Source organism: Acinonyx jubatus, chromosome E3 (genome assembly GCF_027475565.1).
Source record: "Acinonyx jubatus isolate Ajub_Pintada_27869175 chromosome E3, VMU_Ajub_asm_v1.0, whole genome shotgun sequence".
Taxonomy (NCBI): Eukaryota; Metazoa; Chordata; class Mammalia; order Carnivora; family Felidae; genus Acinonyx; species Acinonyx jubatus.
In genome coordinates, this window is record NC_069398.1 from 32,863,374 (window position 1) to 32,887,124 (window position 23,751).

Below are 23,751 nucleotides of genomic sequence, written 5' to 3' on the forward strand. Positions count from 1 at the left end.
CTCGTCTGCTGCCAGAGAGTGACGTTCCCACGAGGGGGCCGCAGGCTACCCCCCAGCCTTGCCTAGACACTTGTCACCTGGGAGGTCGGCCTGGGGGAGAGGTGATGCCCCAGAGGCAGTCGGGGTGCGGGCGGGCAGGGAAATGCGTTCCAGTCGGCCAAAGCGCTAACGGCCCATCTCTGCTATCTTGCTCCTGGGGCCCAGCTCTGCTCAAGCACCCTGGCGGTGCCCTGGCCCCCAGTGTCCCGTGCACACGCCTGTGGGTGAAGGAGGGGAGGACCCGGAGACTCCCTCTCCTCAGCGGACGCCTGATTCACGGTGTGCAGGTCCTTGTGGCCCCCGTGGCCCCCGCTGCTTCCGGGCCCACCCTCTGGGGTCTGGGGGCCTGAGGCCTGGCTCTGCAGGACTCGGAGTCCTGGCTCCTCCCAGCCAGGCGGGGGCACCCAGCATGTGGCCGCCATGCTCCCGCACCTTCCCCGTCTTGTCCTCAGAGCAGAGAAACCACTGTCAGGGCTCTGTGCCTGGGACACTCACCCACGTCGCTTTTCCATCCCGAGACGGTCCACCTACCTGTCACCCAGCAAGGGAGTGGGGTTCTGTTCTCCGTGACGGGTGCTGCCTTTGGAAGGTCCTGCCGTTAACTTCCCAACAACAGTGGTCATCACGACGCGGGCCGAGCTAACGAGTCCGCTCTCTTCTTGTCAGCGCTGGAGGGGACGCCGGGGAGGATGAGGCCGCCCGTGTGCCCGCACACTCCCGCCAGGCTCTGGGCCGTGCCCACCAGCACCCGGCTCCTCCGAGGCTCTCCGTCCCGGGCTCCCAGGAAGGCTGGGGGAAGCAGACCCCTCCTGGAAGGCAGGGCGGTGGCTCAGGACCCCCGCTCTGCAGCCCCCGAGCCGCCTAGGTTTGGACCGCCCCCTGCCCCTGGGCCAGTTGGCTACCCTGGGGCGGATGGCTTCACCTCTCTGGGCGTTTCCTCATCTACAAAACGGGAGCCCTGACTGTGCCTGCCACACGTGGATCGACAATGTTGAAGGACACAGAACGTGCTTGGCAAACGGTACGGGTGCAGTAAAGGCAACTACCTGGGACACGGAGGCTGCGGTTTCTGAAAAGCGTGCAGGTTTCAATTTCACATTTCTGGGGGGTGGGAAGGAGAACAAGGGAAATGTTCTTACCTCTGGCTTGTCCACGGCGGTGCTGGCTTCTGGAGCAAAAGGGCGAACTTGGGACCACAGGCCCCAGTTCTCCTGCGACCCGGACCCCCATCCTCCCTGCGGCCGGCAGCCCTGCCCCTCCCCCGCGCAGGTCTTCCTTGCCTGCGCGTGGGAACCGCCTGGGTAGCTTTCAGAACCAGAACCGCATGTCTGGGCCCAACCCCCAGAGATCCTGGCTTAGCTGATTTGGGTGTGACCGGAACACCGGGACTTGTACACATTCCCGGGGATTCTGAAACCCACCACGGCCGAGAACCCCTCTCTGAGGCTGGTGGGACGTGGGGAGGCGGGAAGCCAGGCCTCTCGGGGTGGGGGGGCCTGCACGGAGGGGAGATTCCTGCATTGCCGCCAACCCAGGCTACATTCCGTGGGGCGCAGTGTCTCCTCCGGGCTCTGTGGAGTCTGGCGGGGGGTGGGGGCTGGGGCTGAGGAAGGCCACTGTTCACAGGATACGTGGCTACGTGGTGCCCCTGACGTGTCTCTCCCCGGGAGCGCTTAAATCCCTGTGACGTCTGCATCTCGACAGGCGTGGGGCCTGGGATGGCTGTGCGTGTGGTTCAGGACCGCACTGGGGCTGAGCCTCAGAGCCTAGTCTTTACAGGCCTAGAATTCAGGAGGCATTTCGTCAATGCTTGAAGAAAATCACGAGCACATAAGGAACAAAATGATGTTTTTATTAAAAATCGTACCCATAGCACCTCTCTGTCATCCTACATTTTTTTTTTTTTTTTTTTTTCCAAATGAGATCTGGGATTCTGCACAACTCCAGAAAACATTGCCGGGAAAACTTCAGGACCGACCTAAGCTCTCGATAAACCGGAAGGCGACGCTGAGAGGAATGGAGAGGAGCCTCAGCAGACTAGCTCGGGTCACGGGTTGCTGCGGTGTTCCCGCCTTCCGGACCGGATCCAGGCTACTGGGATGCCGAGTTCAAGAGAGCCAGATTTGGATACGCGGCTGGATTGCTCATTGGGAGAACGACTACACCGTGTGCCGAGAATTCGTAAAAACTAGAGACCATGCTACGATCCGTTACGCAAACACCATGCTTCAGCCCAGTCGTGGTCAAATACAAGCACAGCATCAAAAGAAGTTTACAGCGTGCGCGCGACCCTTCCTCCCCGCGGCCTGGACGGATTCCCTGGCCGAGGGCCTCTGCCGTCGCTCGCGGCGCGGGGGACGCGCCCCCACGTTGCCCTACGTCACACCGTCCTCTGCTACGACGCTGAATCGAGTACGCCTTACAAGCACGGCGGTGAGTGAAACGGAAGGCAAGGCTGGGGCAGGACAGGGTTCGCTCTGGGCCAATTTATTCAGGAAGGGGTGCGTGAGGCCTTGCTGATGTGCTTAATGCCCGTTGGGTGCGGGGACCGCCCGCAGCCACCCCCGCCGCTCACCTGCCTGGAAACCTGTGCCCTGGTGCCTGGGCGGAGAGGGCCAGCCCGTCCCGTCCCTCCAGCTCTGACAGAGCTCGGCCCCGCCTGGCCGCTTTGCTGGCTCACCCTCACACGGGAAGGACAGCTCATCGCCCAACGACCTGCCCGGTGAGGGATGAGGGAGTGCGTGGGGGGCTCGGCCACCGCTCACCGTAAGGCACCCGAATGACGTCACTACAGAAGACGGCGAGATGAGGACATTTCATCTGGCCGTGGTTAGGGAAACGTTGCTTGTTCTGTTCTGGGACGGAGATTAAAATCTAATCAATACCTATTCTCCTACGGTGTGGCGTCTGTTTTCCGCCCTACAAGGTGAGAGGCTGGGGACTGATGCTCGTGGACGCCCACACTGCCTGGGGAGGCTGAAACCTAACTGCGGACGCCCAGTCTGTTGCTTTGGTGCAGGTGTCTCTCATGGGCCAGGGCCCCCGAGGGACAGGGCGGGGGGCGGGGGGGGTGGGGGGCGCAGGTGCTAACGGTCCGTCAGCAGCCACGGTGCCAGCAGAGCCTCAGACAGACGATCCCATACACAAAAAGTTCAGTCAAAGCAGAGAAAGAGAAAGTACAGGAAATATAATGAACCTGAAAAAAAGCTTCATGTTGTCGCAAAAACCCCAAAGCAAAGAGCACACCTCCAACCAAAGGGTCCTCATTCTGAGACGTGACAACACTTTCCCCCATATTTTAAAGCGAAGTCCGTATGGCTTAGAGCTCGAAGTGCACAGAAGGCAGTTTGTCCGTGTTCTCCACCAGGCATCTGTCTTCCAAGAAGTTCAGCTTGCAGCCTGTCGCCTCGCGCGGGTTCCTGCCCCCTCGCCGGCCGTCCTGGGGCCGAGAGGACGGAGCCGGGCTTGGGGCCCCGAGGTGCGTCCTGTCCGGTGAACTGTTGGGGGTGATTCTCACGCACAAGTGGCTTTGGGCAGAGCATCTAGGATTTTTGGTTTAGAATATTTCTGCCTCCGCTCAGAAAAAGAAGGCAGCAAGGAGAGAAGGAAGGGAGGGAAGGAAAAGGAGGGGGGAGAGAGAGAGAGAGAGAGAGAGAGAGAGAGAGAGAGAAGAGAGAGAGGAACCTTTCCACACCGTCAACTGTTGGAAAAACTGAAAAGGGGCTTTTCACCCAACACAAAACTCTCCTTGGCCTCCGGGGGCCACAGGCGGCCGCTGGGAAAGCAGAGGGCCCGACGGAAGTGTAGACGGACTAGAGCCGAGGAGATACCACACGCTCTATATGGGGCCACAGGACCGGCTCCCCTACCGTCAGGGCACTGGCAGGTCACAGGTCACCCCTGCTCCTTGGGGGTGTCAACAGGGTGGCTGCGCATTGTCACGGCCACCCTCCTGCTAGCGAGGTGGGGACGCGGGGCCCTCCAGGAGCTCTGGGCGCCCGCCGGTTACACCTGGACCTCGGCTCTGGCCTGGGGGGGTTGGCTGCCGGCTCCTCAGTCACCTCGGCCACCTCTTGGAAGAATAATGGGATGGCTGGAGCCACAGCTACACTTCGGGCTCTCGAAATTTCAAAGTAGTTCATGCTATTCTCACGTAGCTAAAAGATGAAAACTAAAGTAGCAAAGGGGGAGAAAATAGTTTCCAGAAAACCTGTTAAGGCTGAAAGCTGGGCTGGGCTGGGGGCAGGGACAGCAGCACTGGCGGTCAAGGCAGTGGGCAGCGGGCAGGACAAGGAGACCGGGGGGGCCGCGCTCGCGGGAGGCCTGGCGGGGAGGAGGCAATTCGGGGCCCCGCTTTCTCAGAGCTGTTTCGCTTTATTTGGAGACACCGACGCTTTCCGTCTTTCTCATGTACAAAGCTAAACAATTAATAAAAAGGCACCTGGAGACAGCAGAGACTCATTCATTTCATGTGACATAGTTTAAAAAAAGATAAAAAGATTTAAAAAATCCTCTGGTTAACAACGCACGCCTCTTACACAACAAGCAATTCTGAAAGCGCCGTCTTGCTCTCTCTGGGTTCGCGGGGTGGGCCGTGTGCTGTTCACGGGAAGGATATGCTCGAGAAGGGAGGGCCCGCGCCCACTCGCAGCCCTGGGGGTGGGTCCCTGCTCTGCGCCGTTGGCTTCAGGCAAAGAAAGGAAGAGAAAAGCCCCGGGGATTTCACCACTGGAATGATGCAAGGTGCGACCGCTGAGCCGTCAGCCGGTCAGAGGACCCCCCCCCCTCGGAATCTCTTGCCCCCTCGCCAGGAACCTGAAAGCCGATTCCTTGCCTGCAAACTGCGGACTGAGAATATTTCAGAGATGGATGGGGTCGGGCCGAGAAGCGCTCAGCCCGGGGCACACACTTCGCTCCGCAGAGGCCAGGAGCGGGTGGGAGCAGGCTGGTTCTCCGGAGGCACAGGAGGTAGAGAAGAGGAAGGAGCGGCCTGGACGTGGGCGGACATCGCACTTGACCCCCGCTCCTCCTGCTCCCCTCCCCCCGCAGCCTCCCTACTTGGCGTGGGATGGAGACACCCAGGACTGGGGGGGTCTGGGGTCCCCTCGCCACCGCACCACTGAAATACACCTTCTCGTAAAAAGAAAAGAAAACAAAGAAACCCGCTTCCTGCAGCGATGTTACAAAAAGCCGTTAAAAAAACCTTTCTAATTGAAATCTAGTGTTCACAAGTAGGTAAAATCATCACTTATCAGAATTCTTGTTTGAACAAAAGCTTGAGCTCAGTTACTGGAGTTGATTGTCTTAACAAAAGGAGGCTGGAAGGTGCGCGGAGGCCCCGCCGCGGCCGTCACACGAAGGAGGAGAAGCCGGTGAGCGGAGTCCGGGCGCCGGGGCCCGCGGGCGCGAACACGGCGCTTTGTGTGGTGACCACCGTGTGCAGGTGCGGCCCCGCCTCGCCGCCCGCCACCGCCTCGTACCTGTGCGGGGCGCGCCCGCCCGGGGCTCGCCGCTTCCACGAGTTGTAGTAGGTGGGGTCGCTCATGTAGTGGTTGACGAAGGAGTGCTGGGGGGGCGTGTCCTCAGATTCGGAGTCGGTGCCCTGGGGAGACAGCCAGGCGTGAGCGGGCCTTGGGCGGCAGCAGGTGCCAGGGAGGGGGTGGGCGTGGGGGAGGGCATGAGTGGTCACGGGGGAGGGGGAGGTCAGCCACAGAGGACGGTGGGCATGGGGAGGGGACAGGGTGGCCGTGGGCGAGGGCAGGGGGTGGCCTTGGTGGGGACCCGTGGCCACGAGAGAAGGGCAGCCACAGGGGGAGGGTGGCCACGGGCAGGGGGGCTGAGCTGGAAGCAAGGGGTGGCCAGGCGGCCACACCAGCGATAGGCACCCAAAGTGAGCTGGTTTGTGTCCACGGTGTCCCACCCTCTTCCCTTCTCCCGCCCCCCAGGCCACCCCACCCTCCACCCGAGGTACGCCCCCCTCCCCCGCCCTAGCTCAGCACCTCCACTGCCCTGAGACAGGGACCACGTGCTGTCCCAGCTGCCCAAGTCTGCGCCTGACCCCTCAGGGTGTGTGAGCCCGTCCCAGGAGGGGTCTGCACTGCACTTCTGCCCCAGGACAGGTCTACACTTCATCCTCTGACCCGGGAGAGGTCTACACAGCCTCAAGGGGGTGCTCTGTGCCCTCCCAAGGCAGAGCTCCTGGGAGGGGGTGGGGGTAAGAATGGTCCAGGGTCCTCGGCTTGCCCAGGACTACAGTGTAAGCTGCACTAGACCGAAGGGAGCCGGCCCTGAGCACACATGGAGGTGAGGACAGGGTGACCTCTGCGGGATACAAGTGTCCGTGTGATGTCACATCGCGCAGATCTCAGAGGGGAGGCTACCGAGGACAGGGGCCCTAGGGAGCCACGACATCTACAGCGGCCGTCGACTCCTCCCTCCCCAGGCCCTGAAACCTGACCCCTCCGGCCACACACACGAGCCAGCCTCGTTGATGGGTGAAGGCCAGGCTGAGGGGGTTTTCTCCCCATCTTTATAAGAAAATAAGTCAGCAGTTTCCACTGAGAACATTTAGTCCACATAGTTTCTATGTTCACGTTCTTAAAGCAAAACCTGTTTTGTGGTTTGGGGACTGACGTGAAGTCACTGAGGTGCCATTAACAGAGACAGTGAAGACCGTTTTCCCAAGAGGGTGGAGGCTCCCACCTTCCTGCCCCAGAGGAACTTCGAGTACTCCCGGGGGGGCCCTGCCGCCTGCCCACAGGCTGGCCGGGTCGGCTGCTGGGCCCCACACGAGACACGCCCCCCACCCCCCGCTTTTGAAAACAGTGGGTTCCTCCCTGCACCACCAGGGACCTCGCAGAGGCCACTGACGCCTTGAAAACGCCAAATACGGGTCTACAGACATGCAGCCATCTAGCCTTTCGAGTTCAAGGCCAGGGCGGGAGCCTGCGGCTGGATAAAGCCTCTCCATTCCAAGGTGCCCTGCCTGGGCTCCGTCCCTGACACGGCCACACCCGCCCTTTTTTCTCTCTCCAGGAGGGTCTCAGGAGGCCCGGCTGGTATGAAGGTGTGGGACACCCCCAAATGCTGTCTCAGAATCAGCAGGGAAGTTTGGGGAGAGCACAGATTACTGGGTATGCTTCCTGACGGAGTGGCCTGGGTTAGGGCTGGGGACTGTGTGTTTCTCAGAAGCTCTGGGAGGATTCCCATCAGTGGCCAGGCTGAAGTGAGGGCAGGACTCATTCGATGTGTCGGCTGTGTTGAGACTGAGGGAAGGCAGAGGGTCCCTTGGTGCTCTGAGTCACTGTCCCTCATCTGATGGGGAGCGAACGGCCCACGTCATGCTCCATCTGGGGACTGCGTCCTGTCAGCCGGTAAGAGCAGGTGGCACCTAGGCTGTGCAGAAGCCCCTTGTGGACATGGCGGGAGCCGGACTCCCAGGAGTTTCCAGACACTGACTCGAAAATCGGGCTCTCACTGGAACATTTACAGGAAAGTAATGGTAAGTCACAGATTTGGGACTTCTTGGGACCTGTGCGTTATGGCACAGTCAGCTGTCGGCAGCTAAACACCTCTGTGGTTCCTCTGCTTTGTACGGAGTCAGAGCTCACATTAAGTGCAGGTCTGATGACTGTCCGCTCCCAACACAGCCCGAGATGCAGGGAACATTAGTTCCTCCATCACTGGGCGGTGAGGGTGACAATAGACCACAGACCTAAGAGCAGCTTCTTTTTAGGAGACGCGACTACATACAGATTAACCCCTGCGCTGTCCCTGAAACCGCATGGTGCCTTTTATTCCTATTTTATGGATGAAGAAAGAAGCTCAGAGAGACGGGCCAGTTGCCCAGCATCCCAGGCAGGGTAGGAGCCGAGGGGGAGCCTTGCAGCCCTGGGGCCCCTGCTGGTGTGGAACCGGTTCTCTGCTCCGGGGTCTCCTTCGGGTCTGCTGACCCGACTCACAAACCCCCACTCGTGATTCCAAAACCCTCCGTGCTCTGAAAATCAAAAGCAGTTTTTGTAGCCCAGCTGGTGGCAAAGTCTGACCTACGTGGAGCTACTCTGGCAGCTATGACCCTGAGCTGAACTGACGTGCAACTATTTAGTGTGGATATTTGCAGATTCTGCTGCAGAAATACCAACGTGCTCGTAACGTAACGTGCCCTGCCGGGGATGCTACGTAACATACGATGTATGTATCCCACCCCTGAGAAACGCCGAATTCTTAAACTATCTGGCCTGGAGGGCTGCCGGTGAAGAGATACGGCACGTGTACTTCTGGCGGCTAAGGTTTATCCTTCACCTGTTTTCCAGAGGCCTCGAGGGGCTTCTGGGGCAAAGCTCTGTGTAAACCGAGACAGGCAGGAACGACAACAAGGGTCACCTGAAGGAAGCTGGCGGGATCCGTTATCGGTCCCTGAGTTGGGTCTGTCCCTTCTGCAGACACCATATCTTGGTTCCAAATTCCTGACTTAGGAGGAAAGAGCTCATGCTGAGCTATGTCGGGGGTGTCGTCCTCTTGACAAAGTCACAGAACACTCAGGATTGAGGCTTCACGCACCGGGGTCAGAGGTCGTGGTCATCTGACGAGTGAATGTAAGATTCAAGGTTTTCTCCCTCTTCACCCTGTACCCTGCGGTGCTCGGGCCGCCCCGTCCCCCCCTCCCCCGGTTGTGTGTGAGGAAAAACGTGAGCAAGGGCACTTAGGTTCAGTCTCCTCGCTTTGTGTCTGACACTGGCCAGGGACAGGGCGGGGCCAGACCCAGCGCCGTATCACAGCCAAAGGTGGCAGAAATGAAGAAAGCCTTTCTAGTAACACTTTGGGACACCTTCGAGCACAGCCGTATGAAAGGTTAGAAGGACACTTTATGTGCTCAGTCTTCCGTCAGGTCTCCGCGTCGGGGGACATCACCACACGCAGAAGTCACCCGTGCTGGCGGTTCCACTTTGGCAGACCTGTCGGGCACCCAGGTGGTGACCCTTCGGGCACCTCTCCCTCTTCTTGCTACCCCTGTCGGCCCCTCCTCCTGCAGCTGTTGGGGCCGTCGAGAAGCCGGGCTCCCAGTGGCCAAGTGGCACTGGGTGGGAGGGGGAGGGGTGGCAGTCTGGTCCAGAAGGCACTCCCGAGTTCTTGCAGGAGGCAGCCTTTCTACGGGCACGTCCAACCTTGCTCAGGTATGAATGCCTCCCGTGTCCCACCCCGGCGTGCTCACATGGTTTCACTGGACATGTGTTCAGCTGTTACATCATTCTGTATATTCCCGGCCACGGACCTAAAGGTCCTACAGCATGGAGAGAGGGCTCGGTGACATGCGGGTGCTAAGAAGAGGCCCCGGAGGGCTGTCTGGCTCACAGTGATGTCCCAGGTCTGGGCTTGGACCTTCCCGAAGGAACCTCAGGAAGTGAGCCTTCTCTGCCTTTCCTTGTCACATGGGCTGAATGGCTCCTCCCCGCCTTAAACAGTGATTGGCTAGTGGGTATACATGTGACTTAAGCGGAGCCAATCAGAATCCTCTCTGGGACTCTTTGTGCTGCACAGGAAGAGCCCCGCCCTTTAGGTGGCTATGAGCCCTGAGCGGGCAGGGCCCACAGACCCAGCCAAGAGCTGCTGGGAGAGGTTAAGACCATCCTCCAGAGAGACAGGAAAGGCAGGAGCCCAAGAGCGGACGGTCACATGACACACAGGCCAGGCTTCTTGGAGCCTGCTCAGCCCTCCCCATTACCTCCACCAGAGAGCAGTGACTTAAATGCCATCCTCCCCACTGCCTGCTCTGTTTATTGTTTATATGACATTATTATTTTTTAATGGGGATGTATCTTAGTGAGCTAGAATTACTGACGAAAAGGCAATGCTGCAGGGTCCTATTTTTTTTTTTTTTTAAGTTTCCTGTGTGATCCGAAGTAGCGATGTGTGTTGGTTTCCCCGGAAACCACAGAAGGACAGCAGGTGATTGGATGTGGTGGCAGTTTCTAAAGGTGCACAGATGCCTGGCAAGAAGCTAAGAAAGATAATCTCAACACTCTTGGTATTATATTTTCAAGATGAAAGAGTCAAATAATATTAGGGAATTAATTAGGTACGGGGGGGTTGGTCTAGGTTGGAGCGGGAGAGATTTTGAGAACTGTTTCTTGGGATCTTGCAAACGATTTTGATAATGCGACTTGAACAGCAGTCCTGCGTGAAAGACAAAGCCTCTCATCCCTAACCAGAGACAGACAAAGGGCCACGGCTCATGCCACGAGACACTGACGGCCTAACTCACAGTGGCTCTCGTCAGGTTCTTGTGCTCCCATGATCCCATTCACAGAATTTCCACTTCAAGCACTGTTTCTGAAAATAGTTAAAAACGTCCTGGGGAGAAAAGGACGGCATCGCTGTTTTCGTGGTGAAATATTAGCTTCGCAGAAGACCTCTTCCAGCAAAGATCGCATAGGGTTTCTATCTCCTTACTTCCCCGGGCTCTGGAGAGGAGGGGGGCCGGGAGGAAGGGCATTACCCTCCTCACTCCTGAGCCACATTGCATCAAACCGTTGACTAAGTCCAGGGCCAAGAACGTGTCTTACTTTCCACTCCTGACATCTCAGTGTACAATGTTTTTAAACCCAGACGCTGCCTCTGGTAGGGAGGATCAGTATCTGAAATCTGAATGCACGGGGCTCCTGGGGGGCTCAGTCGGTTAAGCATCCGACTTCCGCTCAGGTCATGATCTCACGGTTCATGAGGAGCCCCGCATCGGGCTCTGCACTGACAGCTCAGAGCCCGGAACCTGCTTTGGATTCTGTGTCTCCCTCTCCCTGTCCCTCCCCAGCTCACTCTCTCTCTCTCTCTCTCTCTCTCTCTGTCAAAAATAAATAAACTTAAAAACAAAAACTGAAATCTAAATGCAAGTACAAGTCACTTATTAGGTGGTCCTCTTTGAAACAGGTGCTAACCGTATGTTCTGCTGCCCCACCCAGGGTCTCTTCTCTCTGGGACCCTTGCTCATCTCTCTGAGGGCTCTGTCTGCAGTTCGGTAATTTGCCTCTATTCCTGTGAATTTGGGGTTAAGGGGCCAGGCCAGAAATCATCACCATCTTTAGGAAACCTTGGCCCATGCTTCTCCCCTCTGAATATCAGAACCATCCATTACAAAGGCAAAAGGTGCTTCCAGAATGGCCGGTGAGGAGCCAGCAGACTGCCTTCCAAGAGAGACAATGATTTAACTGGAGAAAGTTATTTTATAAACAGGCCTCTAAAGTCGCTGGGAATCGTGGCCGGGACAGAGAGCAAATGGAGGAAGATTTACTCCACCAAGAACAGCAAGAGTGTGAGGCACTCGAGCCGTGACCTGCATCACCCCCCGCCTCTGACCCCCAGCTCCGTGTGACAGCAGCTCGGCAGGTGTGGTCGAGAGAACCGGGTTCCCTTCCCTCACCCTGTCTTTACCCCTGGGCCGGACGGTCTACACCACTTGTGGCAGGTTGAGAATACTGAGCCCCAACGGCCCCTGCCTCAGCTGGCTTGTACGGAAGAAGTTTTATACCAGAGGGGCAAGCCCAGAAGATCGGGGACTATCGTCTCCACCCAGTGCCCTACCTGCACGGCAGGTGTGTCCCTGTGGGCGAAGAGGGCCACTGTCCCCACCCCCAGCTTTGGTGCTGTGACACAGAAGTCCTGCACAGTGGGGAGAGACAGTCCATTAGAACAGAGAGATCCCGACTCTCCTAAAGGGAATGGCTTTGTATGGAACAAAGCATGCCTAAGGGCACTGCCGAAAACAGTGGAATCCTTCCGCTTAAGAAATTAAGAGGAAGCTGGTAGTTCTGTGATTGTAACAAGTGAAGCAATAAACCAGCCAGAAGTTTAACAGAGAGAACCATGGAAAGAGACAGCTAAGGAGAGCCTCCTTGGGGTCAGAGCAAAATTCAGATTGATAACACCCTGCTACTGCAAGAGGGCTGCCCCTTAACTGGAGCAAGCTATAGCGTAATATATAGCCCAGGGCATCGTGAAAAATAATCGAGCTAGCAAGTGGTAAAGGTTAAGAGCTGGGTGTGATACCAATACCAACAGACCATCCAGAATCTTAATAGGGGGTGAGAAAAAGAGACAAAGAAAGCCTGGCTGGGACCATCGTCATCCCTGGTATTCAGGGGTCCTGAATGTGTTCCTAAGACTGCACTTCTCAGGAGTGTGGCATAAGAGAATCCACCCCTGGGGGAGACAGTCTTCCACTGAACTAGTCCAGCCAGCCCACTAAACACGCAGACAACGAGAATGATCCTCGGGGTAGAGGATATCAGTATTCACAGTTGGCACAATACATTAACAAAAATGAACCGTTTTCAGGAAAACAGGACAGTGTGTTCCACACCTGCAGCAAAAAGCAGGCAGCGTCTGAGGAGACTCGAGTGTTGGCAAACAAAGATTTTGAAAGGAGCTATTACAATCTAGTCACAGAACTAAAGGAAGCTAAGTTTAAAGAATGGAAGATGATGATACTGTGCCAAGTAGAACATATCAATAGAGAAATGATTTTAAAAGAACCAAATAAGAAGTTTTGGCATTGAAAAATACAATGGCCAAAATAAACAATTCATTGGAGGCGCCCAATGGTACGCTGGGTCTGGCAGAACAAAGAGTCAGGCCACGGGGACGTATCAACAGAGATTATGCACTCTGGAAAACAGAAGAAAAAGCATGAACACACATGAAGAAGAAGAAGAAGAATGAAAGAAAAGAGCACCTGATATATGCAGGACAAGGCTGAGTACACCCACACACGAGATGGTCATGAGAGCACCAGGACGAGAGCAGAAAGACAGAAGAAGAAAACACAGGAGAAGAAATGGCTTACGACTTCCCAGATTTGCTCAGAAGCCTTCATTTACACGCAGAAACTCTCCATAAACACTAAGTAAGTCCACACCCAGACGCCTCACAGCCAAAAAGACAAAGAAATTCTTCAAATCATGGACAAGGGAACTCAAATAATGGTCAGAGTTGGCTTCTGATCAGGAAAAAAAAAAAAAAAAAAAAAGATGCGGGACAGAAGGCAATGGGGAAATGTATTCAAAGTGTTGAATAAAAACTGCTAACCAAGGATCTTGTGTTCAGCAGAACTGCTTTCAAAAATGAAGGTGAAATAAAGGCATCCCTAGATAAGTAGAGGCAGGAAAATTCATCACTATCCAACCTGCCTTACAAGAGATACTACAGGAAGACTGTCAGGTTGAAAGCAGGTGACATAAGCAGAAGTGTAAAAGAAAAGGCAATGACCAAGATGATCACACATGGGTAATTATGAAAGATAGCATCTTTCTTCTCTTACCTCAATTAAAAAGCAATTGCATACAATGATACGTATATAATTGTACTGTTGGGCCTATGATGTACAGAAATGTGACATATTTTTTTATTAAAATTTTTTTAACGTTAATTTATTTTTGAGACAGAGTGTGAGTGGGGGACGGGCAGAGAGAGAGAGGAAGATAGGGAATCGTACACAGGCTCCAGGCTCCGAGTTGTCAGGACAGAGCCCGACCTGGGACTTGAACTCATGAATGGCGAGATCATGACCTGAGCCGAAGTCAGATGCTTAAATGACTGAGCCACACGGATGCCTCAGAAATGTGACATATTTAACAAACAGAACAAAGGAAGCAGCTGAGTGAAGAAATGACGCCCAATGGTAACTTGAATCTGCTGGAAGAAATGAATAGTATACAAGAAGGGTAAAATGGTAAACTCCAGATATATATTTGCTCTCCTTTCTCATCTCGACTTCCTTAAAAGATGTAGAGTTCTGTAAAGTAGTAACTATAAAAATGCATCCTTGAGTTTGTAACATTATGGATTTACAGACATCATGTATAATAATAAATGACAGCACAGAAAGGGGAGCAGGCCAGACGGCTATATAGGAATAAAATTTTTATACATCACTGAGATTTAGCATAAATCTTAAGTAAATGTTGATACCAGAGCAATCACTAACAAAAATAACTGAAAAAATAGAGTAAAAGCATAAACAAGAGAATTAAAGTGGTACACTGGAAAACTTCACTTAAAAAAGAAGAAAGTAAGCAGGAAAGAAAGAGGAATAAAGACATGAGACATATAAAAGCCAAATATCAAAACAGCAGATGTAAAGTCTACCTTAGCGGTCATTATATTAAATGTGAATGGATTAAACAATCCATTCAAAAGGCAGAGATTGGCCGAAAGAAAAACCACTCCAGCTCTATGCTACCTGTAAGAGATACATTCTAGATTCAAAGATACAAATAGGTTGAAAGTACAAGAATGGAAATAACATACAATGACCAAAAGAGACCTGGGGTGGCTGACTAGTATCAGACAAAATAATCGTGAAGGCAAAATTGTTACTAGGGACAAAAAGGGCCATGCTATTCTGATGAAGTGGCCAATCCATCTACAAGACAGAACTATTATAAACATACATCTAAAACAGAGCCCCTGAAACACACGAAAATAAACTGGCTGAATTGGAGCGAGAAATCGAGAGTTCAACAACAGTAGTTGGAGATTTGAGTACATGAATGGACGGCAGAAGATCAGGAATCCAGGTGACTGACACAACACTGTAAATCAGCCAGCCCTAACAGACACATCCAGACCATTCCACACAACTGCAGAATAACACTTTGTTTTTTCAAGTGGATATGGAACATTGTTCTGGCACAGACCATGAAACAAGACTCAATACATTTAAAAGGATTGAAAATATATAAAGCATGTTCCCAGACCACAATGGAATAAAATTAAAAAAAAAAATCAATAACAGAAGGTCATTTGGGAAAGTCACAAATATGAGAAAATTAAAAAAACACTCCTAAATAACCAACGTTCCAAATGAGTGAATTGTGTGGTATGTGAATTATATCTCAATCAGGCTGTTTAATAAATGTGGTTCACAGCAAACTCTTCCATCTGAGCTGGTGCTTCCAAGATGACGGAAGTCCCCAGGTCCCTCTGTTGGGACCCTGTGAATATCCGGTGCTTACACATCTCCCAAATCCATAAGGTTCACAGATAGGACCCAGCAAGATTAGAAAGCTAAGAACTCTGGAAAAAGGATGGGCCTCACTGTGTCTACCCGAGGACCCAGGAGCAGACAGGACACTGGCACGGGAGTTCTCGGTGGACTCCATGGGACCTCAGCTAGAGATGACTGTCAGAGCTTCCTGGGGGCCTGGACCCCAGATCCTAGGAGAAATTCTGCATGTACATAGAGCATCCACACCTCTCGTCAGCTTCCTGATAGAGCCCTTGACCCAAAAAGCATTAGGAACCATGAGAGGCATCTGTGGGAATTATAAAAGGAACCCCTTCCTCCTGGCACAGGGCTTGCCAAGAGGAAGGCAGGCCCCTCACTCACTCAGCCACAGCCGTGGAGCTGGGACGGCTCAGTTCTAGGTGTCGGGTCTGCTGGGAGGGACAGCACTGGGAGTCTGGCTCAGGTCGGCCGCTCAAGCTCACCCCACCAGCATGTGTGCAGGGAAGATGTAAAAACTTCTGTAAGCTCCAGCTTTGTCCTCTATTATATGAGGATCACGGCTACCTCCCCGCAGGGCTTAGTGTGAAATCTACGTCCCTCTCTCCTATGCCTGCCCTCCTCCCCCACTCCCCCCATCAGCTCCTTCCCTTCCTCCTTCAAGCTCCACCTCTGGACGTGTGTGTTTGTATGTAGGTATACGGGCATGTGCACGTGTGCATACGACTAGCTCGGTGCCTGTATACGTTTACTAACTGTCTGTAAAAACCAGCTGAATTGGCATCTCCAAACATCCCACAGGCATGAGAGGACAAACAGACTGCTGCCCGTCTACCCATTTTGAGAATGCTCCCATGAACACAGAGTTCAGAATTTGTGCCTCCAACTCTGGCCGCTCTCGACATGGCCGCTGCCCCCAGGGGTCAAGAGGAGCCGGTGGAGGCCAGGGCCTGGCTGAGCTCTGGATGACCTCAGACTGTCTTGCTGGCTGGCCAGCGAGGAGAATCACCCTACCTCATGGGACTGGTGTGAGCATTGAGAGAGCACGCCTGGGCGCCTGGTGGCTCAGTCGGTTAAGCGTCCGACGTCGGTTCAGGTCACGATCTCACTGCTCGTTGGGTTCGAGCCCCACGTCGGGCTCTGTGCTGACAGCTCGGAGCCCGGAGCCTGCTTCGGATTCTGTGTCTGTCTCTCTGCCCCTCCCCTGCTCGCACTCTGCCTCTCTCTCTCTCTCAAATATAAATAAAACATTAAAAAAAAAAACAAATAAAAAATGGAAGAGCGTGCCTGGACCATAGTGGTGCAAGTAGTGCCTGAGCCCCGTTGGACCGTTGTTCACTCCACCCGCAGGGCGTGCTGGCGAGAACTGAGGACAGACGCCCAGCAAAGGCCATGCGAATGCATCTCGAAGTTGCTGGCACACGCAGTGCCTGCCGCAAGGCCGTCGTACCCCTTTCCAACGTGCTGCTTTTGGCGCAAGCAGCTAGAGAAAGCTAGACAAAAGCTGCTGTTTCCTTCTCACAAAAAGCCAGGTCACTTCTGCAGCATTTCACTTGAGAGCCCTTGACTTCAGACAAATGCAACATCGGCTGCTGCTTGCTGTTTGCACCGTGCCCAAGGCAACGGCACAGACGGGGCGCCCGGCGTCCTCTGTAAACAGGAAACTTGAAGCAGAGCGGACCCGGTGTCACCTCGACAGCCACCTGCCGTCCGTCTCACTTGGAGTTCACATACTAACCACAACTTCAAAGAAGCCATTTTATTGAGCCTCGGGGCTTGATAAGGCCTGAATTCGGGTCCAAATGAAGGTGGGACTTATTTTAGATTAAATATTGATTCAGAGTATGGATGTCAAGAGGTGGGGCAGGCGTACGTGTCTAGCCAACAGCTTGGTGATTTTCCTCCCTCTCAACACCGGGCACGTCTGAAATAAAGACGTTTAGGACTGATAGGGACCCACCCCTCAAACTGCCACTTCGGCTGGCCTTGCTCCTTAGGGTCAGACGCTGTCAGACCCTGAGGCAGCACGCTTGTGGGGAAAGGCACTTCCCGAGGGGCAGGGAAGGCTGACCCCTCCTGGAGTCTCCCACGGCTGCCTCCTCTCCGGATGACACCCTCCCCGGCCTGCTCCCCGACGGAGGCCTCGCACTGTGTGCTCAGCTGCACGAGTGAGCACTCAGACACACAGGATGCCTCGCAGATGCAGGCCCACAGGTCCCGGGTGGGGGTCACATCCGCGAGGGCAAGACCCCCCTGGTCCATCTGCTCGGTGAGGACAGACACAAGCCTCAGGTCAGGGCTCACCAGACCCTGTAACTGTCCCTGAACGGCGTTGGCTCAATCCCGCTTCAGCACAAAGCGGGGCGGGTGGGAGGGGAAGGGGCTGCCGGGCACAGGATCCCAGGTTCTGTGGGTTTTGGGGGCTCAGGCCGTCTGCCACTCCAGCCGGGGTCTAGAGGGCAGGTTCTACGGTCACCACCAGAAAACAGTTTATTTACGGAAGCCAAACGGAAAGTCAAGTGGCTTCGGGACCGGAAGCCACTTTGGGCGAGGTGCTGATGTGAGAGCTGGCCCGGGGGGGCAGTGACCTCTGGGTCTGAAGGAGTCCCAGCATGTACTTTCCTCATCGGTCAAAGGGACTCATTTGCCCCTGGCCCTGCTGCCCCTCAACTCTGCAGGGACCAGGGACCGGGAAGGCAGAGGGCTTGGCACAGAAGCGGGGACAGAGGCCATGTGCACTGACCTCAGATTCTGAAGCGTCCACAGACTTCTCCTTGAGGTTTGTGCTCTCGGTCAGCACGGCGCTGTTGTATTTGTTGCAGATGTCCTCGTCTGAGTAGTGCAGCCCGCCGGGGCTGGGCCGGGGTGGGGACCTAGGACGGGACGCCGCCCACGGGACGGACACGGGCTCAGATATCCGGGCCGCAGCTACCTCCCCGGGGCCCTCCTGACCCGTCCTCTGGCTGCTGCCCTGTTGGGATGGGTGGACGTCCATTCTGGTGGCACCCGTCTGCCCGAGAAGCAGGGACTCCCTAACGCTCAGCCAGCCTGCGGGCGCTCGGCCTCCCGAGACCACGCCCCTCCGCGCCCGAGACGGGCCTTCTTTTTGCATCTCTGGAACGGGAGGAAGGATGCCCCGGGCCCCCTGCCATGTGCGCCCCCCCGAGACTCAACGCGGCCCTGTTGGGTTGTGGCGGGTGCCCGTGGGCACGGCGACATGCCCGCGGCCAGACCGCTGGGCAGACGTAGCCCAGGTAGGTTACGGGCGCTGCGTTCCTACCTGGTCCCGTTCTTCTTTGAGAAGGTGTTCTTGACATTGAGGTGGCGGCTGTTGAGCTCCAAGGCGGCAAACCCTCCGTTGTCCAGGGTCACGGTCTCCTCCACGTTGGAGATGTTCTTCCCTAGAGCCGGACAGGAGAACGGGTTCATGCGCTGCAGTCAAGGGCTCGCTGCGGGTCTGAGGGCCGCACTGGTACTCGGCCTACAGGTGTGCGGAGTTCCCGCTGGAAGCAGGGCCCAGAGCCCGGCCAGACCCGCCTGGGCGCGCGGGGTGGGCGGAGGCTCGCCGGGGAGCCGGCAGCGTATTAATCGCAGCGCTCGGAGCACTGTGGTGTTTGCTTTGTCTGACACCAAAACACCAGCCTTGCCATCAGAATTGACGGAGGAGCCTCAGGATGCATCGGCGTTTTTTTTTTTAAAGTTGAGAATTAAGTATTTTATACATTTCAAAATGACGACCTCATGACCACCTAATAAAACAGTAAATGGAAAGTAGATTTGCAGGGGGTGACAGTCCAGGGGACACGGGGTCTTTCTGGGGTGGTGAAGATGTTCTAGAACCGGCTGTGCTGACGTCCGCACGTATCTGTCAACACGCGAGAAGCCACTCAAAAAAATAGGTTTACAAATACACGTGAAAATGTGTTCTAAACTATGTCGGCAGATCAAACGGATAACCGTGAGGTTGGGAGAAACCACAGGAGACGCCGAGAGTCCTGTGTCTTCCTGTCCTCAAGGCTGTCTGTCCCCTTCCCCCAGAGTCCTCCTGGCCCACCGTCCCCTTCTTTCAGCTCACAGCCCAAGCGTCACAGGACCAGAGAGCATCTTCCAGACCACCCGAGACAGCGACCGTCCTTCCCCCTCCCCCTCTTCCTCCTCCTCCTTCTCCTCCTCCTCTCCCAGAGATGCGTAGAGCTCCCCCCGTGGTGCTCATCCCAGCAGCGCTATTTGTCACCTGCTTGCGTGTTCCTTACCATCCACCTCCCATCTCTCCTGGCCAGACCACAGCCCTTGGAGGCAGGGACCCCACCTGTTTTTCTCCCGCTGTCCTCACCTCCAGGACAGGGGCCACTCCAGCTTTGTTAAAACCCCACGGTGCCCTCTCCGCTTTGACCCAGCGCCCGCCCCCCCTTCCCGAGGGTCCGGAATGCTCTAGGTGCACGCAACAGAAAAAGCCGGCAGGACAGAGACCTGCAGATCGTGGGTCATTCGCTGGCCAGTAGGGGTCTGGGGCTGACTGATGAGTGGGTGGGCAGGTAAAAAGCAGTATCGGAAAGGAAATCCAATGAGGGTGGTGTGTGAGGGAGGCTGTCGGGCCGGAACGGTGAAGGTTTAGGGTCTGCGTGTCTCCCGGCAGGAAGGCAGACATTCGAGTAGACACGTATTTTTTTTTTTTTCTAGGCTTCAATTATGATGTTAAATTAATACTCCAGGGTGAGGCTGAGTATCAGAAGCTTGGGTCAGGTCTGGCTTTTCGGGGCTGTTTTCCAGATGCAGAAGGAGAGTGAAAAGCGGGGAGATTTTCTGTGTGCCAGACACAGGATTCTGGAATAGCATTAACTCAATAAAATGACATGCCATTCATACATAGTAAATCCCATAGGAATAAAATCTGATTTACGAACACTTGTTAGAAGTGAATTTATACAGAAAAAAATAAACCCTTTCTTGGAGGGATGAATTGCTTAACGCCAGGAAAGCAAACGGTGAGGCGCCTGGTTGTGTTAACCCGTTAGGCACAGGGATGGATGGAACTGGGAGGCTGAGGCTGGGGAAGCTGCTCAGCCCAGCCCCTCGTCCCTGAGGGCTCCTTTGCAGGAGGACCCCACCAGGGAGCTGGCCTCCTGGGGAGCAAAGACGGAGGAACGGTGGGAATAGCTCCAGCTATGGGGCCTGTCCTGCCGCCCTGGTGACACCAGGGAGCTGGTCACGTTCACGGCCAAGCTACAGCTGTGATGGAACAGACAGCCGTGGTTGTGCCAAGAAGGGGTCTCCTAGGTTATTAGGAGAACCGAAGAAAAACCGAGAAGAATAAATGCGTAAAGTGTACTTATCTGACACGTCCGGAGTGACTTGTTTGCTACGTGTGTAATTGCCATGGGCGTAGAGATACGGAGTCCCATGAACCCCGAGGGGCTCCCTCACCTGCCAGGGTCCCAGAACCCCGAGGGGCTCCCTCACTGACCTTCTCAGTTTATACTTCTCTCCCAACAGGCAACCACTATTCTGTCTTCTAGAAACTCCCACTCATTTTGGTGGTTCCAGACCTTCCTATAAATGGAGTCCAGCTTTGCCCCGTGTTCGTTTGTCCATTTCTCTGATGGGGGCGATCCACTCAGCAACAGACACTTACTGAGAACCTTCTGTGTGCCAGGAGCTCATACTGGGGAGGCAGTGGTGAGCCGGGCGCCAGACGGCGCGGAGCTGGGACGTGGGGTTTAAGGTGAGGTACAACTCAACCGCTGTCTGGCTGAACCCCGCACCTTGTTTCCATTGGCGGCTCCCTGAGCCTCACCGATGCTTCGGAGACGTGCCCAGCACTGCGTTCCCGTGACACTGAATAGTCCGGTGATTCATCTGGTCAATGCTTCTGGCTAACGCGTTATAGATCACGTTCAAAAATACCGCTGCATCTGGGAAATGGTGCTTATGGGGAAAACAGACGCAGGGAGGCCAAAATGACTCAAGCGATGGACAGGAGACACGGGCCAGGGCCAGAGTCCGGGCCGCCAAGCTCTAGGACACCTGCGCGCTGCACCCAGCTGCCTCCCGAAGGAAATCCGCTGTGCCTATCTTATCACCCGCAAAGGGGATGCTGGCCCCACAGACCCTGGAGAGATGGGAGAAAACAGTGGCGGGGGGGGGGGGGGAGGGGGGCAGACGCCTCACCTGTGCCGCAGCTCTTGTATCTCTTGTTCTGCCCGTGCAAGACCAGAGCAAACACCACCAGCAGCAGGACGATCAGGCTGGACAGCGCCATCACCAGGAGGAACCACCACTCCCCGTAGAACGGGGTCTCCACTTGCGCTGAGGGGCACACCAACACAGTCACATGCGATGGAGACTCCTGCCTCCTGTCCGGGAACAGGTGGCGGGGCTCCGTGCAGAGTGGGGGCGGGGAGGGAGGAGGCGACGAGCCCCGAGTCACGGGGAGGACGGAACCACGGGCTGGTGTGGGTTCCAGCTTCCCAGACCCAGGCTCGGGCGTGACGGGCTCTGCGGCCGCTGCTCCTTCCCTGCGGGAACCGGGCTCGGGGCCCCCGTGGCACCCACGCTGCCCTTTCCCAGAGCTCGCCCTGCCCTTGACCATCTACACCGTCCTTCGCGCTACTTCCTGTGACCTCCACATCCACCTGCCTGCGGATGTCGTCCAGGGTAAAGACAGGAAGGATGGGAGTGCCTGGATGCCCTCCCCTCTTCTAGGGCCCAGGCTTCCCTCCCGGATGGCCCCGCGGTCCCCTTACCCTCTCCACCAGGGCCATCACCCACCCCTGCCCACCACAGCCTCTTCTCAGGGGGCTTCTCCTCTACTGGACTCACCCCAATCCACTCCCTACACTGTCACCAGAGAGATCTCGCTCAGATGGAAACAAACCGTCCCTTCTTAAAAGCCTTCGGTGCCCCACGTTAGCCATGGGGCACAGTCCAAGCCTAGGGGCCCCGTGGTCTGACTCCTGCTCACTCCCGGTGCTAGATCCCATCCACCCCTGCACAGAAGCCTCCCCGCTGGCCTGTTCTGCCACACCAGGGCTCCCCAAGGGCCGCGGTTGTAGTTTATTTATTTTGCGCCTCCAGCAAAACTGAGCAGAACTGGCCCATCTTTCCCTATGTTTTTTGAGGCACCGAACAGAAAAGGTTCATTTAGAAGTTGCTTTGAAGAAGGATACCCTTCTTGATCATGTTTTATTCTGTTTACTAAGAACAGAACAACGGGCACTGTTTCTTGTAGGTGCCGGATGGCCTCGGGGTCCTCCCCAGAGAGCGGGTTCGGAAGGAACAGGAAGCCTATTACGGGTGAGGCCAAGGTACACCTTCCAGCCACCGAAGTCCACAACAAACACATCTACCTTGTGTTAAATCTCTCACTGGGCAGGTGAAAAATGTGTGTGCGCTGGGGTTGAGAAAGGGGGGTTGACTTTGGATAATGTAACAGCACAGGGGTTCCGGGGAGCTGGCGAGCATTTGGAGTCCAGACACGGTAAGTGGTTTTCAGGCTGCACGTTAGGGCCCCCACGTAATGAGCCAACAAACCCCAGCCGACCGCCCAGCGGAAGAGGCCCAGGTGGGCCTGGAAAGGAAAGGCCTCGGTGCCCGCAAGATTCTCACCCGGGTCAGACCTGCGGTCGGCCCCGAGGCAGAGCCGGGCAGGTGCCCGCCTGCTGGCTGGTCTGAAGGGTGAAGGGAGCCGAGCACAGTCCTGCCGGCGGCCACGGTGGGCGAGGGGGTGCGGGGGGTTTCAGAGAAACAGCACAGTCACAGACCCCATGAACAGCAGGGTAGGAGCACTGTGTTCTCCTGTAGGAACCAGCTTTTGCCATCGGCCGTGTGTGTGTGTGTGTGTGTGTGTGTGTGTGTGTGTGTGTGTAACCAGAGTCTCTGTGCGTTTGGAACTGCTTCATGTTGACTTTCCATAGGTGAACCAAGAGAGGCTTGAATTGGGGAACTGGGGTGGCAGTGTCCAGGGATTCCTTATTCTAGTCTCTCTTTTTGGGGGTGTATTAAATTTTTCACGAGGAAAATGAAGGAAATGAGAAAAGTTTGGTGTGTTAAAGTCTGATTTGTTAAACAAGCCGGCGGGGTGCCATGTCTCCTCCAGGCAGACTCCCTCACGGGCCACCGGGACTTGGGGGGCCCGAGTGCGCCCACGGACACTATCCTTGTCCAACGGCAAGTCCAAAGGCAAAACATGAGAGGTGTTTTCAGTGACACAAGAGCAGTCAGTAGCTTAAACAGACCTACGTGCAGGGGAGGTCTCACCTAGGGACGCCCGTCTGGGTCTCTGGCCTTGCCGGTGACCCTGCCTGCAGGGGACGGCCAACTTCTTTTCTGAATCGCCCTCACCTGGCTCCCTACTATCCCTCCAGAGCGGGCTCCCAACTTGGGCTGCCCGGGACGGGGTGGGGGGATCCGCTGTGGAGCCCCCGGGGGGGCGTTCTCCAAGCAACCCCCAGTAACCCTGGGGCTGAAGGCAGCTTCCCCCCCCCACCTGCCATCTGAGACTTTGTGCTGCCTCCTTCTCCTGTGCCCTCCCCACTGTGCACCCTTCACCACCCAAACCCCCTCTTCTGAGAAGCCCTTCCTGACCCCTGGCGGTCACTTTCTCCCCATCTGTTACACCCCCGGCCACATGGCCGGTGACGGCGGCTAGTCTGTCCAGCTCTGGGAAAGAAACCTCACCTCTCCCACCCAGAGTGGAGCCGGGGCCTCACCCTACAGGG

At 55.6% G+C, this 23,751-nt stretch overlaps 1 protein-coding gene across 2 annotated transcripts in view; it reads right to left on the reverse strand.

The window, feature by feature from the left end:
* Positions 1–1,870: 1,870 nt before the first annotated feature.
* Positions 1,871–23,751, reverse strand: part of SDK1 (sidekick cell adhesion molecule 1) — a 553,308-nt gene continuing 531,427 nt past the window's right edge. For both annotated transcript variants that reach the window (XM_053213474.1, XM_053213475.1), the window contains 4 exons: positions 21,203–21,340; positions 18,315–18,435; positions 17,778–17,907; positions 1,871–5,641 (listed from right to left, as the gene is read on the reverse strand). In XM_053213474.1, the coding sequence (XP_053069449.1) occupies positions 5,390–5,641; positions 17,778–17,907; positions 18,315–18,435; positions 21,203–21,340 (641 nt within the window). In that variant the 3' untranslated portion in view covers positions 1,871–5,389. The remainder of the gene's footprint in view (positions 5,642–17,777; positions 17,908–18,314; positions 18,436–21,202; positions 21,341–23,751) is intronic.